Source organism: Amborella trichopoda, chromosome 2, assembly GCF_054954075.1.
Source record: "Amborella trichopoda isolate Santa Cruz 75 chromosome 2, AtrichopodaSantaCruz75HAP2 v2.0, whole genome shotgun sequence".
In the NCBI taxonomy this organism is placed as follows: domain Eukaryota; kingdom Viridiplantae; phylum Streptophyta; class Magnoliopsida; order Amborellales; family Amborellaceae; genus Amborella; species Amborella trichopoda.
The window spans coordinates 54600861-54618532 of record NC_142337.1 but is presented as its reverse complement, the minus strand read 5'-3'; the positions used below and the strand labels follow the sequence as shown (position 1 = coordinate 54618532).

Genomic DNA, 17672 nt, shown 5'->3' with positions numbered 1-17672 from the left:
GTATTCTGGTACCTCAGAAGTCAAGCCCCTCAAACACGTACTGTGGTTACCTTCTATTGTGAATGCAATAGGATTATTTTGTTTACTTCTGTTGACATGAAAAATCAAGTGCTATATTGCAAGGAAAGTTAATCCCTTTTGGCTTTCATAGCTTCAAAGCACAAGACTTCTGTGGCACTTATAGGCCACACTAAAAAGGTGTGGCTATGTAGAATTTCACGGATAAATTCAATAATTCCTTTATTAATATATGGAATTTCTACTTTCAAGTGCCACAATACAATGTACAAATAGAAAACAAACCTACTACGATTTGGGATCTTTGAGTTTTACTGCCAAACAAAACTACGTTTATAATACTGAATGCAAACTTTCATTATGACTTTAAATACAATCTGGAATTCTAATCTAAGTAGGCCTTAGTCCGAGTAGGAATCCTAATCCAAATAGGACACATCGTTCAAATAGGATTTCTAAAACAAATATGAATCATCATCATCATCTGAGCCTTCCTAACTACTTGGGTTTGGCTAAAATGCTTTTGGGAATGGAGGTTGGGATGTTTTGTAACTTTGTTGAGGCATCTGCCCCCTTAACCACTGATTCCCCAACTCCATTGCCAACCCTATTCTCAATTAGGACTTCTAAAACAAATATGAATTAAAAACTTTTAAGAAAATAGATAAATGAAATTGGGAAGACTTTTTGAACCTTTGCTTAGAGTTTCCTCCTTATGACTTGGCACATTCACAATGATTACCAAATCGATGACGCACTCTAGTCCTTTGGTCCTATTGAATCCTCAGAGTTGGGAAGCACCTCTGAAATACCCTCTAATAGATCTATGGGGCTGAGGGCATGGAACAAAACTGGGTTTCTTTTAGCCCTTAAAGTTTGGGTCATGCCACAAAGGCACTTACCCTGACCTCAAGACAAGAAATGGGCTGGATGTTGTATCTGCGAACTTGGCTGGCTTGGGTGGTGCGAGCCACTCATTATGGCCCTCCCTTACTTGCCTCGAGAGAGAGAGAGGCGAGGGTGAACTAAAGAGGGGCATGGAGGAGAGAGAGACTGGAGAGAGCTTTGGTCACAGGTGATGGGAGTGAGGGGAGGAGCCCTCTTTATGTAGGCCTTAATGGCCCTAGGATATTCCAATCTCAATTAGGATTTAGTTTGACCAAAAGATTTCCTGGCTGTGAGGTGAGAAAAAACAAATCAGAGATATCACTCCCTTAAATCAACCATCATGATTTAGAGTTAGGAACCTTATTCCCCGAGTCTTTCACCCATATTTGCTTCTAGTCAATTTAGGATAAGACTAGTCAAAACTCATCTTCTTTTGGGACTAGAATTTCTTCTCTCTCAAAGACATTGTACAAATTCAAAGCCAAAAAGACATGGTCAATTTTCAAATTCAAATCTCTCTTGTAAAAAATTTACCACATAATGGGAGACCTTCCCATAAACTATTCTTGCAAAAGCTTTTCCAAGATATATTATAAACAAAGTCCATGAAATTTTGTAAATAAGTGGTGCGTCCCACCTTTGTGGGGCGTCTGGCCCATGTGGACTACACATCACAACATGTTGTCCCTCCTCATGTGGGGGCTGGCCCCTAAGCCCCTACTAATTTCTAAAATATCATCTATGCCATGCCCTTTTTACAGTTTTCGAACCATAAAAGTTTTTGAAAAGTATTTAAAAATACTTCTGAATGAATTTTTTATGGTACAACAATTGTTAGGAGGTGCGAGTTATTAAGGCGGAAGGCTAAAAAAAGACAAATGGTTGGTCTTAAAGGACATGGTTGGAAGTAGTGAGAAAAGATATGGGGACTTATAACCTCACTAAGGATATGGCCCTTGATAGAGCTGAATGGCAGATCAAGATTCGTGTAGCTGACCCCAAATAGTTGGGAAAAAGGCTCTGATGATGATTCTGATGATGGACATAAATGAATTTGAAACAAATATATTTGAAGTTCTTAAAAAATTCTAAAACACTTAGAAATACCTTTAGAAGTCGATTGGTACCAATGGGTCAAAAGTTACTGTCAAGGCATTCCCCCCGTGCCAAAAAATGTGATCTACAACTATCTTCTCAAACCAACCCAACAGGACCCATGGCCCAGTCATGTGCAGGGACTTATGATTGGCCTGTCAAACCTCGCCAATAAATAGTAGAACTAAGGTCTTTTTATGTGGATTATATGTTCCCCTTTAAGAGCAAGTCACATGCGCATCACTGTAGTGCAAGGGAGACTTTCTCTATGCGTATGACTTGTATCCCTTGCTTCTCGGAATGCAGCTGTCATATGTACATGTTGTGCGGAAGTATGTTGAAGATTTGATCGTTGCTCTTATAATGCTACAACTACACACAGGAGATCATTGAGCTCTTCTGGCCCACAAAACCTCGCCCCTGGGCATCTCTTTGACTTCAAAAGGGATGACACTCCTATGCTTATGCCTAGGGGGGAAAAAAGGATTTTAGACATGACCCGGTTCATAGACTGACCAACCCGACTAAGTCAGCCAACCAACATACGTTCCCACCGAGGTGCACAAATAACTATATTTATTATCTTTGCATGCTCTCACGAGCTGGGAGCCATGCATGTTTGACGAAGAAGAAATATCTTTCTTGATATTGACTGAATCATAATATCTCCCATTAGGAATACAAAAGTGTGTAACAAACAGAAGGGAAACAAATGCTCTTAAGAAAACAAGAAGGAAAAAGAAATGGCTATATATAATGTGGAGCAGCCGACGTGACTTGAACACTTCATTGTTTTATTAAAGCCAAACATTATATGCTTCCATGGGAGCACATCATGACATATCTTAGAGTATGTTTATGATTCCAAATTTTGAGGATGTAACCTCCCAACCTAGGTACCAACCTCAACAAATAAAAAATGGTTGTAAACACTCGACCTTTTCTTGAAGAAAGGATGTCCTAAAATTGAAAGGAGACCGTCCGAATTTTGGGCTGCCAGATTTGTGTTTAGAAACTCAAAACCCATTTTTTTATTTTGAAAATACTCATTTGATGATTATAAAGTGGATCCCAAAATTTAAATTTGAGATAATTCTCTTAAGTAAGTGTACATTGTGCTTTAGCAGGAATACACTATTTTTGCTCTTAATTAGAATTCCAAGACGCTCCAAGTGGATCCCCTTTAAAGGGCACGTAATGTGCGAATCAAATGGTGGACCCTTATGAACCATGCGAAACATAGTTGCTGGGAGCAGGAGTGGAAGTGAGCATTCCAACTGCAGCTTTACCAGCAAGTCGCCTTGGAGCACCCCTAGAATTTAAGTACATATAATAACATATAGAAGTGTTTGAACTCGGTCCGGCCACTGAACTTAGCCCTTGGCTGGGCTGAGTTACATGGTCTAGGCCTAGTTGACCAGCAGGCCCTGCAGAAAACAAAACTTGACAAATGTGTATTGAAGTGCACAAGGAGAATGTCTAGAAGAGTCATATGTGTGGATCTATATATTTCACATTTGAACAGGTGGTTCACAACCCTTTATGGAAGGGGAACACGGTCTCATGGGAAAGGGAATTCCGTTCCCACATTGGTCCCACCTTGAAACCACTGGATCAAGGTTCCTGAGCAAGACCACGTTCTATGTGCAGCTGCCCCTGTAATATGATATGATGTCTTGTGGAAACAAATAATTCTGTAGGCCATTTTAGAAGTCTTGTGGATGGCTTTGTACCAGTTCTCATGATTGACCACATGTATACATAGTGAGGTCCTTGTCTAAATATTACAAAAGGTTCACATTTATGTGATTTTGTGAGAGATGGTAGTTCAAGGCTTCAAGCATGCAGGAAGAATTTAAGTCAGAATAAGAATATTGGAGGAAAATTTATCACATTAGGAAATATTGGCTTGAATTTGAATGGATGCTATTTAATAAAATTATGTTTCATTTCCTTTGTTCTTTCTGAAGGCTGAGTAGTTTGTTCTTTTGATTGACAATTTAATATAATTTTATGTTTCTTAACTTTACCATGAACTTGTTCACCTGTTCAATTTCAGGTTTGATGCGATTGTCTCAGCAGATTCGTTTGAAAATTTGAAACCAGCTCCGGATATTTTTTTGGCAGCATCGAATAATTTGAATGTTTCCCCTACTGAGGCAAGTACAAAGGTTCCCTGAGACTGTTCCTTGTTGTTGACTGTGGTAGTAGGTACTCATTGCAAGAGGGCACTTGATCCTGTTAGTGAGCATGGATTCCTTATTGCTTAATGTGCTCATTTATATATTTTTTAAGGTTACTGTTGTCAGTAATTTTCTTATTTACAAATTCATATAACTTCCTTCTAGGATCAACCTTGTAATCTTACATTCCAATTTCTCTTTTTTTTCTTTAATGGAACTAATTTCTTACCCATCATTATGTTTAATATAAATTGTGTCAAGAGCTTTATTAGACATGAGTGTAGATGTTTTTAACTAGCAATTGGTTTTTACCAATGGTACTATTAAATAACAATATGGGTTGAAATTTGTAGTGGCCATTATCTTGCTTTTAGAAACCCAAGGTCTATTTGTGCATCTTTTAGGTTGCTATTACCTTTGGCTTTGGCTTCTAGTTGAAAAAAGCTCGTAGGTGTCTTTGTATTAGGCTCTATGATAGATGTCTAAACCTCCATCTTAATGTGACGTGATTAATCATGTGCTGGATTTCTTTTATTTGCAGGAGAAATAAGTTTTCTTTGTTTACTTGATAAATAAGCAAAATGTGTTTAAGCTTTTATCTAGAAGCATTAATAAGACAGAGACTCGAGGGGTGCATATAGTGGTCTCTGTAGTACTATAATCATCTAAGTTGACATTAGTCTCATTTGCATATTTGATCTAGTCGCATACCACAATCGATGAGTTGCATGAACTCAAATGCTATATTTTGACTTCAAAGGAACCTAGTCTCATTTGTATATTTGTGCTAGTCGCATACCACAATCGATGAGTTGCATGAACTCAAATGCTATATTTTGACTTCAAAGGAACCTAGTCTCATTTGTATATTTGTGCTAGTCGCATACCACAATCGATGAGTTGCATGAACTCAAATGCTATATTTTGACTTCAAAGTAGGGTTCCTTTAAATAGTTTACATCACAGGGTGTGCATCTTACATTGCACAATTAGGGGCTAGATTTGGATCGTTTTTAAACCTATGTAATCTTCACAGGATGTTGTTAAGGCTAAGTTCCTCCTCAAGGCTTCCCTTGCCTTGAATATATAATAAACAGGTCTTTAAGTCTTTGAAGAATCATGAAACCAAGTATTGAGATCCATGAATGAGAGTTTTGCTCTTTTTGCTCCCCTCAAGCTTAGGTAAGTAGTTGAATGGGTTTACAAATGGGGGAAGTTGTTAATCAAGAGAGATGCCTGATATTTTAAATGGAAAGATAAATAAGAACAATGGAATAAGAAAAATGTCAATATTGTCCATAACAAAATGGCCAATTAGGCCTCATGCACCTCTCATATATTCTTTTTATATTAATGGAATAAGAAAAATGTCAATACTGCCCATATGAACTAGAAATAGGACACGTATGTCCTAATAACTTAAATGGAAGAGAAATAAAAACAATTTGACTTTTACCACTCCCAGGCAAATTGGAGAATAAGTGTATTCCCCAACTTGGAACAACTTGTTTGGATCAGATTACGACCAAGGGCTTTGGAGAATATGTTTGCCAACTGACCCTTAGATTTCACAAACAAAGTAGACACTTGTTTACTATTAACTTTCTCCCACATAATGTGACTGTCTACTTCAATATACTTGATTCTTTCATGAAATATTATATCGCTGGCTATATAGGTGGGAGATTTATTATCACGATACATCTTCTTAGGCCCAACAATTGTAAACTCCATCTCCAGCATACGTCTTCATAGGCCCAACAATAGTAAACTAAACTCCATCTCCTGCATCAGTGTCTTCAGCCACATCAATTCGCATGTAGCATGTGCCACTTCCTATATTTACCACCTGCACTAGATCTAGCCACAACATTTGTTTCTTAACTCACCATGAAATTATATTACCATCAATATATATACAATAGCTAGTGGTAGACCGCCTGTTTGATGGAGAACCTGCCTATAATCAACATCTAAGTGACTCCCAATAGTCACATGATTATTTTGCCTGTAAATCAGTCCTCAACCTGGAGCTCCCTTCAGACACCACAAAATTCTATAAATCCTAGTGAGGAATCCTGGGAGAGTGCATAAACCGACTTGTTACACCTAATGCAAAAGCAATATGAGGCTTAGTAATTGTTTGATAAATCAACTTACCTGCCAGTCTTTTGTACCTTCCTGGATCCTCAATATGAATCAATAATTTTGTGTTTAATTCCATACTACTGGTTTAGCCCCTAATAGTCTAGTTTCTGTCAACAAATCTGTCACATTCTTTCTTTGAGGCAAGCTAATGCTATGGTTTGATATGACTACTTCAATTCCTAGAAAATACCTTAGCCAAATCCTTTGTCCATATGCCACAACTATCTCACTAAATTTCTCAACCCAAGAACATGGGGACTGCTTATACCATGTCGCTTATTTCAACTTACAGACCTTGTCTGACTCCCCCTAAGCAAAAAACCCAGGTGGTTGCTCCTTGTGCACCTCTCAAAAATCACCATGGAGGAAGGTATTCTTCGCATCGAGCTGCCACAGTAGCCAGCTCTCGTTTGCTCTTATAGATATAATTATTTTGATTGAATTAAGTTGAGCAACATGAGCAAAAGTTTCTGAGTAATTAATGCCAAAGGTTTGGAACCTGTTTGGTAGCTTGCTTAGACCACAATTTGGGCCTTTTCGAAATTTCACCACTCTCAAAATGGATGTTAACTTGTTTGATTTCTACAAATAGTAATATCTTCTCACTGCCAAATAACCCCAAAATGCTAAGCAAAGCAAATCCTTTCTGACTCATTTTATAAAAAGTTTTGTTTGCGAAGCTCATGCAAAATTGGAGAAGCTCTCTCTCTAACCCCCCCCCGCCCCCCCCCCTCCTCCTCTTGAGAAAAGAGGTGTGCTTCTCATTCCTCACCCCTGCTAAATCTTTCTCTTTCTTTCCACTTCCTTTGTTGCTCCTTACCCCTTGTTGCATCTCTCTCTCTTTCTCTCTCTCTTTTTCTCTCTCTCTCTTTCTCTCTCTCTCTCTTTCTCTCACTTTAACCTGCTGCAACTTTCTCTCTCACCTTACCCATGCTGCAACTCCCCCCCCACCATTGTAGTAACCCTCTCTCTCTCTGTCTCTCTCTCTCTTTATCTCTCTCTCTCTCGTGTTACTCTACTGCAAAAGTCTCCCTCTATGTTAAAATTGTTAAAGTGTATTTTCTAAAAAGTATATTAGTTTTTATGTTATTTTATCATGAGTGATGTAGTAAGGTTGCACTTATAAATTTGTGTAGTAGGAGTGTAAAACTATTCGGTGGTTAGTAGTTATTGTTGCAAGTGGGTAGTTATTGTAGGAAATATGGTTGTAAAAACCTCTATTTAAAGAGAGGTGGTGAGAAACTTGGGTCACATGTTTTAAGGTTAATCTTGGGTGTCAAGATTGTGATACCTTTGTGTACCCTTGGGTCACATGTATTAAGGTTAATCTTGGGTGTCAAGATTGTAATGCCTTTGTGTAACCCATGTTTTTGTTTAATGAATGTTTTCCTTCCACCTCGTCTTGGTTGTTCTGCTTCTTTCTATTTGGTTGTGAGTCTTGGGCTAGTGTGGCATTGTTACTCTATTTGAAAAGTAGATTGTTCCGGTGTTTTGGCGTCCATCTTTCTCTACATGGTTTCAGAGCCACAAGGGTGGTGGTGATGTGGTCTTGACTCCCTTGGTGAAGAAGATTGATTTTTTCTTAAGATGAATTCGGGTAGGAGGATGAATGGCTTTAGCATTGAGTTGCTCAACCAATCAAACTACAAGATATGGAGGTCATGTATGGAGTCTTACCTTGTTGATGAAGACTTATGGGAAGTTGTTGGTGGAAATGATAAGGATGCTTCTACACCGAAAACTGATGCATTAAAAAAATAGAGGGCAAATGCAAAGGCTGAGTCCATCTTGAAGATATCTATTTCTCATAATCTATTTGATCATATTGTGTACTGCAAATTGGCTTGTGGTATTTGGACTACTCTTGATGGGTTTATTCAATAAGAAAGATGTGGCTCAATTGCAATTGTTGGAGAATGAATTGGCTAAATCAACTCAAGGTGATCTTACTATTTCCCAATTCTTCTTGAAGATCAAGAATCTTTGTTCGGAGATTTCTCTCGTTGATTTGGAAGAACCTATTCGGAGGCACGAATGGAGTGACTTATCATTCATGGGTTAAAGAGGGAGTATATTCCTAATGTTATGTCCATTCAAGGGTGGGTTATGCAGCCCTACTTGGTGGAATTTGAGAATCTCTTTGGTGGCTTGCTAAATTGGTTGGATTTTCAATTTGGGAAATGATGGAGATGATCGTGTATGCATGGTCTCCTTTCTAGAAAATCATTTTAAGAGGGAGTGTTAAATTGTTAAACTGTATTTTTTAAAAAGTAAATTAGTTTTTATGTTATTTTATCATGAGTGATGTAGTAAGGTTGCACTTGTAAGTTTGTGCAGTAGGAAGTTGTAAAACTACTAAGTGGTTAGTAGTTATTGTTGCAAGTGGGTAGTTATTATAGGAAATATGGTTGTAAAAACCTCTATTTAAAGAGAGGTTTGTGGTGAGAAAATTGGGTCACATGTTTTAAAGTTAATCTTGGGTGTCAAGATTGTAATGCTTTTGTGTAACCCTGGGTCACATGTATTAAGGTTAATCTTGGGTGTCAAGATTGTAATGCCTTTGTGTACGCCATGTTTTTGTTTAATGAATGTTTTCCTTCCACCTCATCTGGGTTGTTCTTCTTCTTTCTATTTGGTTGTGAGTCTCGGGCTAGTGTGACATTGTTACACTAATTGAGAAGTTGATTGTTTTGGTGTTTTGGCATCCGTCTTTCTCTACACGCTGGACCTTACTTAAGCTCTTTATCCACCCAAATCTCCCTCTCTAAGGCATGGCCCTTGCTGCAACTTTTGCTCTCTGTCTCCCCATTTAGTTTGGAAAACATGGCATGTCCGGTCTCTTTCTCTCTCTAATGAGAAGCTCGCTTACCCAACCCAAAGCTTGCTTTATCTCTTCAAGAAGCTCACTCTCCCAACTCAATGAAGCTCACCCAAATCTCTATCTCTCTTAAGCTTTTCCCAGTTCTCTCTCTCTCTCTCTGTCTCTCTCTCTATTTCTCCATCTAAGAAACTCGCTAAACTCGCCCAAAATAACAAAGTCCTCACCCCATTGTAATATGCTCCACTTCTCTTTCATGGTACCCGTTCAGTGGAATTCAATCAAAACCCCCATGAAAATTTGGGTTCCAACCATTAAGTAATTTAGGGCATTCTTGTCTAGGTTTTTGAGAATTTCAAAATGCAGCATGAGGAAAAAGCTTTTAAATATAGAATAAAAGTACTCCAACACAACTCAGGTATTTTATTTTTTCTAAAATTAAATATATTGAAACCCCCATGAAAATTTGGGTTCCAACCAGTAAGTAATTTAGGGCATTCTTGGCTAGATTTTTGAGAATTTCAAAATGCAGCATGAGAAAAAAGCTTTTAAATCTAGAATAAAAGTACTCCAACACAATTCAGGTATTTATTTTTTCTAAAATTAAATAGAAATATTAAAATTAAAATCTTAAAGTTATATCAATATGGGGTACTCTCATTAATTGGTTCTTTAATATGTATTTGCAAGTATTATGGCCTTTCATTTGTTGTCTTCTGTTTGGTTTGTTTAGATCTGATGATTAGGTTTTTTTCCATTTTGGCAAATTTTTCTTATTATGGTTTTTGTGAATTGATTTGATATGCAATTTCTTTTGTATTTGTTGCTGGGAAATTTTAATTTTCTGCTGAAAATTTTGAATTTATTGAATTTGTATGTATCATGGTAATTTGTTTCTCTTTTCTTGATTTTTCCTGTGTAATTCTGTTATTTTTTAATCAATTGACGGTGCGAATAATTTGAAGTTCTGGAATGTATTGCGAATTTAATATTGAAGAATTTTTGTATTTTGAATATTTTTGGTTATGGTTGTTGAGGATTTAATGCTTTTCGGTTTGGTGTTTTATTCCAAATCTTATCAGGCATTCAATTTTGGATGTCAAGCTCTATTAGATGTCCAAACATTTGGTTTTCATTTTTTTTTTTTTGGTTTATTTCTTTTTTTTTCGTGCAATTTGTTTGTATGCTGGAATTCTTTTAGTTTTTTCTCACTGTGCAACTACAAAAGCGAGAATTTGTTGAGTTACATGATTTTTCTGGTTTTTGATTTTGAACTCATTTGTTTGTTGTTACAATTTGTGTTCTAATTTTTGTTCATATCTATGATGGATTGGTGGGTAAGTCCATTCTGAAAATTTTTTCTCCTCAAATAGTCTTAATTTTAGTCATTCTGGGTTGTTTTTCTTTATTCTTTTATTTCTTCTAAATTTCTAAATTCATATGGAGGATTTCCTTTTAATTTTCCTTTCTGGAAACCCTATTCTTTTTATTTTTTTACTTTATATTGATATTTATTGTGCATCAATTTATCTTCTAAACTTTATTTATGACAATATTCAAATGTGCTTTTTTATATCTAATTTTAACAGTGTTTAACATTTTTTGCATTTATTTTCTTTTTTCTTTGGGTTTCATAATTATATTGAATCTTTGGAATATTTTTTGGTGTATTAGCATTTTATGAAGAGGATTATTATTATTATTATTATGTTTTTTTGCCTTCTTTACAAGAATTCGATGGTTCAAACTTTTCAATGGCATTGTGTTATGGAGTCATGATAAATTGGAAAGCGGTTCAAATGAATTTGGTGACTTATTTAAGTACTTTCATTTGCAATTTGAATAGTGAATATTGATGCACTTAACCTAATGGGGGCCACTATGAAGTCATTTATAAGGGCTAAGAGGCATTAGATGCATATATAGAGAGATGAAGCAACATATGTGTCATCAGAGTGGTCAAAAAATATTGAACTTTTGTTGGACATCGGTCAGGAATTTTTTTATTTTTTTTGATAAAGTTAATTATATTTCTATAAATATTTTACATGGAGTGTTTGAACCGAGAGTTCCCTTCATGGTAGGACTCTCCGTAAAAAATGGGTCAACCGACCGTATACAAAATGATCGTATCGATCTGTCCAAAGTTATACAAAATATACATTGAGATTACAAAAAATGGGCTTATAGTATTGCCCCTTTACACCGATGGTCTTTGATCTTAAGCAAGCAAAAAACTGGCCACGCGGTTATACCGTGATCTCTCTGTGGTCCAGATCGACATCGGTCAGGAATTGGTTCAAAGGATTTCTTTCGTGCTCTTGACTGCACTTGGTATTGGAGACTTGGTCTCATTTTCTAGGCAACTAGGCTGCAAAGGGATTTATTTGAAGAAGGAAAGAGAGATGAGAGAGAGTGTGTAAATTCATGGAGAGTGATGGTGGCCAAGATTTTTCTCAAATCTCCTACATTAGAGAGAGAGAGAGAGAGAGAGAGAGAGAGAGAGAGAGAGAGAGAGAGAGAGAGAGAGAGACCCCACATATAAGATATGGTTTCTAGATTTGTGATCTACAATGGCCCAACCAAATGGACCATATGATTTGAACATTTCTTAATTGCAGTTAATATAGACCAATCAAACACCTCCAGAGAACAATTGTCAATTCCTTAAAGTACAATTCAGAAAAATGATTTGAAAACTTAACAGAAAATTTTCATATTTGGTTATCAAACAATGCTTCAGATGTAGTGGTCACCAACCTAGCTTTCAATCTCTCGACAGTGCCATTACGCTGATATTTTACTGCATAAACCTAGCGACATCCTATAGTTATTTTTCGATTGGTAACTTAGTGAGTTCCCAAGTATCATTTGACTTGAGTGCAATCATTTCCTCTTCAATTACTATCTTCTACCCAATATGAGAAATAAGACCTTGGGATAGAAGCAGCTGAAAGAAGCCACAGGAAAACTTTGATAGGATGGGGATAAATTTGTGTAGGTATACAAGATCTTATACCTTTACATATGGGGATAGGTACATTATCATTACCAAGCACAATGTAGTTTAGAAGCCGGAAGTAGCTGGTTGAGCCAGTTGAGGGTATCCATCTTGCACTTTCCTTCTCGTGTAAACCTTTATGGGCTGCTCTGAGGGACATGAATGGTGAGTGGAAGTAACTGATAGGTTTGGCAGGTTGAGGTAACTGAGGTGAAGATGAAGTATCAACAGGAGCAGGAAGCAGAACTATAGAAGACGAGGACTTTGTGACTACTTCTGGAGCAGGATAAAAGAAATTTGCATGAAGCATACAGCCCTCTACTGAAAAAATAAGAAGTATTTTTAGAAAATGTAACATTAACGCATGTAAATTTCTCTTGTAAACTAGGATGATGGCAATGATAAACTTTTCTGGAAGTGTGAGTACCCTAGAAAAGCACTCGACCATTCGAGGATCTAACCTATCACTACCAATGCCTAACATGTCACCACAGTGCCACTCTTTGATTAGACTAGGGCATCATCTATATGCACAATAGATTTAGGGTTTTTGAGATAAAATTCTGGCGGATCATGAGATCATCCACGATTGCCCACAAACCTCAAAACTATTCAATGCTCCTCTATTGATCTCAATCTTCTGAGATTAATCACACAAACGATAGCATGATCACACTAAATGCAGACCTACATGGGTTACACACAAAACCTATGAAACAAGCATAGGGTTTGGATCAAGCAGCCCTAGGAAGTAACCCTAGTTTTGCTTTCGTCCTCCGGCCCCCCCCCTCCCCCCCCCCCGCACCCACCCCCCCTTCCTTTCCCCCTAATTGCGCATATCAAGATCAATCCTCCTAATTGCGCATCTCGAGATCAATCCTAGGATTTTGGTAAGAGCAATACAGGAAATAAAAAAAAAATTTAGGGTAGAGATAGAGAAAGGATGAGGAGCAAGATGGAAGAACTAATCAATGCATTATACGATGCTAGAGAGAGAGAGAGAGAGAGATGTTAGAGTGCAATTAAACTTCACACACCTCTCATAACTTCTTTTGATATTAATGAAATAAGGCAAACGATAATACTACTCATGCAAACTGGGAATAGGACATATAGGTCCTAATAACTTAAATGACAGCAAAATAAAGATAAAGGGGCTTTTACCACATGGTTTTGAATTTTTCTTTTATACTTGGGTAAGTTGGTTAAAAGGTATACTATTTTTTCCTTATTTTTTGCAAAGATCCTTTCTTGTTCTGTTCTAATGAAGCACCTTTATGTTTTTGAAAAGGAGAAAAGAGGTAAGTACCAGTTTTCACATTAAAATTAGCAGTTTATGTTTAGAACTTCAGATACAAAATGCCATATTTTTTATTGAAGTCTTGTGAAGTTCTTTATTGAGGATCTAAACGAGTTTCTTAAGTTATTTTTAATGACCTCTTTGTTTTTTATCAGTGTGTTGTCATTGAAGATGCACTTGCTGGAGTTCAAGCTGCTAAAGCTGCACAAATGAGGCAAGGATGTGATTTAATTTTTTCTGCACAGCTTAAATTTATTGTCTTTAAATGCAACACGAAAATATTATTCATTTGTGCATATTGATAGCCTTAGATGCCATGGCAAGGATTTATTTGCTTTCTATACCTTTTCCTTGAGATAAAGATAATTTATGAGGGATGAATATACAGTGAGAGTTTACTCTCATATTCCTTCATAGTTTGTCCTTATTAGTATTTGAAAGGGTTAGGACACCCTTTTATCAGAGGACACACATATTCTCTGTCTCTCTCTCTCACCCCCTCTCTTTCTATTTCCACCCTCTTCTCTTTCGTCTTTGGTAATACTCATTTTTCTCCTACATCCCCCTCAATCTTCCTCCCCCTTCTCTTTTGATTTTGCTTTCTCCTCTCTCTCTCTGTTTTTCGTCTTGCTTGTTCCAGGTCCTCTCATTTGATTTCTGCTAAGGGCAAATTTACATTGTACACAGCCTATATTTTAATATCGTAGAGCACCTGACACATGGGCTGCCTTACCAAGTAAAAAGAGTTCTGTGGGGATGTTCAAGCATGTGTGTGTCTGAGAGAGAGAGAGAGAGAGAGAGAGAGAGAGAGACCTACTAACTTACGCAACAAAAGAGAGTCCAGGAAAATGAAGTTCTAAGCTGACTTGAAATGGAACCAAGAAAGAAGTATAAATGATAGTTAGCGGACTTGGATAATCGATAGCTAGGGATTGTGAAAGGTTCATACGTCCCTAGGTTTAGGATTGCTATCCGCACACCCCAAAATTTAGGGATCGAGATCCCATTATGTTGGAGAGCTCGATCCCAATTTCTAGAGATTCAATGATGAGTTCTACTTGTCTGAGCTCCATCTGATTGGAACTGAAGGTCCTCAAGCGCACTTAATTAGGTTCCCTAGCTAAAGAGCACAATCCATATAGTATTAGAAATAATTAATGAATTTTTAAAATTCAAAATTCTATTAAAAATGTAATAAATTATATCATTCTATTTCCCTAGGTCAAGAGCACAATCCATATGGTATTAAACATAATTAATGAATTTTTAAAATTCTAAATTCTATTAAAAATGTAATAAATTAAATCATTCTATAATAAATTTTAGGGAAATTATCATAAATTTACCTGAATTTTTGTCTATTTAGAAATAACCTTTCTGTAAATCTCTGAATTTACTTGAATTTACCCTCGACTTTCATAAATCTCTCCCACACCCTTTTTGTTCAATTTTGGGTGTTTTTTGACCAAAATAACCTTTACAGTAGTCGTATTATCGTGAAGCACAATTACAGTACTTTAAGTACCGTAAAAACTAACTCATGTTATACGACATTTTAATTACCGTAAACCCTTTTTTCCTTCCGTTTATATTTATCTCTTTCATCTCTAATTCTTTTTATGTTTATCTCTTCTTTCTCTCTCTAATTTTTTTTAATATTTATCTCTTCTTTCTCTCTCTAATACCTTTTTATCTCTTCTTTCTCTCTCTAACTCTCTCTCTGTCAAAGAAGATTTGTATAACAACCTGTGAGCACCTTACCCTCCCCTATAAAAGCTCCCTTCAACCCCATCTCCTATGAAAATTAGACGGAGTCAGATTTGTATCGCATTGGAATCATATTTATTGAGTTGAAGAAGTAAGTAGAGAGAGAAATAAGAGATAAAAAAATTAGAGAGAGAAAGAAGAGATAAGTATTAAAAAGAATTAAAGAGATAAAGAAGAGATAAATATTAAAAAGAATTAGAGAGAAAGAAGAGATAAGCGTAAAATGAATTAGAAAGAAAGAAGAGATAAACGTAAAATGAATTAGAAAGAAAGAAGAGATAAACATAAAAAGAATTAGAGAGATGAAAGAGATAAATATAAAGAGAAAGGGAAAAGGGTTTACGAGATTTCGAGGGTCGTATTGTTGGCTATGTGGCCTTTCAAGGCCTTAAAACCAAGAGTCTTACGCTCAGTGGGAGTTAGAGAGAGACTGAATCTGGGTGCTTGGCGCACTGGGGCTCAGATTCATACACCCCGTCTATTGAGGCATTAAGAATATACATTTTAAGTATGTGAACTCTCGGGGAGGTGTGAGGGTCACCTCTCTATCAGGACTATATTGATTAGAATGCCTCATAGTTGATGTGATAAGACAGAGCTTGGAGAATCCAATCTAGAATAATAGAACCTCGAGTATTTAAAAGAGTATTTACCATGTATGGAATGGTCGGCTCATGGGACATGAGCCCTATCTTGACACGAGACCGTTCCATAGCATGTGCACCCATAGTCATATGGGGAAGCCACTCTTCTATAGTATTATGCAACTTAGAAGAGCAAGTGCACATGTGCTTTGAGAGGACCCTTGTATTTAAGTAGGAAAATGTCCAACAGGGGTGCACCAGTAATCCATTGAACCCCTTGTAACGGGGAGCTCTGGCTCAGCGACTTTGATGTGGTCAATTATGTGTTCATGTCATAGACTGTGGAGCATAGGTCCATTGGGTCAGCTTGAGACACCGGTAGAATGTCATTTGGGTTAGCCCAATGGAAGACTCCGATTAGTGTTATAAGTCTAGAGATCTCATTTACCTTTGGCCCAAACCAGCGTTTAAAAAATCGCCGAGTCAAACCGGACTCGCCCGGTTCGACTCGGATTTCACGAAAATGGACCGGATCGTTTCAAAAATCGGGAATCGTCCGGTTCTAGAGAGAACCAGACGATTCTGCACATTGACTCGCCGATTCACTGTGCGGAATCGGCGAGTCCGTGAAGAACACGGGTTGCACAGTGTTCTTCACGGATTCTTTCAAATTTGTCATTTTTTGATCATTTTTTTTGTTTTTTTTGGCATGTGATCTGATTTGCAGGCTGTAAACAGCTTTATTCAGCTTTTTCAAGAATTAAATGGTGGAAAAATTGGTTGTTTTTGGTTCACGAAAATTTCGGGGTTTAGGGTTTCCGCCTTTTCTGAAATTTTATGCCAAATAGGGCATGAATCTTTCAAAATTTGTAGGCATTTTGATCTTAAAGCTGGGAATCAAAACCTTTTGTTACTAATTTGTGATAATCGTTGAGAAAAACAGAGTTTTTTGGAGATTGAAGGCTTCGGTTCACAAAAACAGGTAAGAACTTTGGGTTTTTTTTTTTTTTCCGCCATTTGATTTATTTCACGGCATATTTTGAACAAAATGAGTTCAATAATTAGGGTTTTTAATCTTTATTGTGTCTAGTATGATTTAAAATTTTCAATTTTACGTAATCTAGTCAATTACAACAAGAAATTTGATATGAACAGTGAGATGTCTGCGGAACCAAATTCCGCTGTTTTTTTTTTTTTTTCGCCTTTTGATTTTGTTTTCATGATATATTAGAAATAATGTGTTAAAAATTTAGGTTTTTGATTCCTTATATTGTTGTTTATCAGAAAATATACTCAATTGGATGTAATTTATTCACTTAGAGGTGAATTTTTGAGTTAAAATCGCTTTATGTAAAACGACTCTGTGAAGAACAATTTTTTTTTTTTTTTTTTGTTTTTTTTTTTTTGTAGCCCATGATCGAATTTTTTGTAATCCATGATCGAAATGTTTGTTTTTTTTTCTTGTAATCCATGATCGAATTTTATTTTTTATTTTTTATTTTTGTAACCCATGATAGAATTTTTTGTAATCCATGATCGAATGTTTTGTAATCCATGATCGAAATGTTTATTTTTTTTTGTAATCCATGATCGAATTTTTTGTTTTTTGTTTTTAATGTAACCCATGATAGAGTTTTTTGTAATCTATGATTGAATTTTTTGTTATCCATGATGTAAATGTTTTTTTCTTTTTTTGTAATCCACGATCGAATTTTTTTTTTTTTTTTTTTTTTGTAGTCCATGATCGAATTTTATGTAATCCATGATCGAATTTTTTGTAATCCATGATAGAATTTTCTGTAATCCATGATCGACTTTTTTGTAATCCATGATCGAAATGTTTGTTTTTTTTACTTGTAATCCATGATCG

General features: G+C 36.3%; 1 protein-coding gene across 9 annotated transcripts in view; it reads left to right on the top strand.

The window, feature by feature from the left end:
* Positions 1-17672, top strand: part of LOC18431436 (haloacid dehalogenase-like hydrolase family protein) — a 119526-nt gene that overhangs the window by 6034 nt on the left and 95820 nt on the right. For all 9 annotated transcript variants that reach the window (XR_016049648.1, XR_016049647.1, XR_016049646.1 and 6 more), the window contains exons 5-6: positions 4061-4160; positions 13607-13665. Coding sequence is in view for 2 of the 9 variants with exons in the window: in XM_088858617.1 (XP_088714743.1) it covers positions 4061-4160; positions 13607-13665 (159 nt within the window). In the remaining 7 variants the exon portion in view is untranslated. The remainder of the gene's footprint in view (positions 1-4060; positions 4161-13606; positions 13666-17672) is intronic.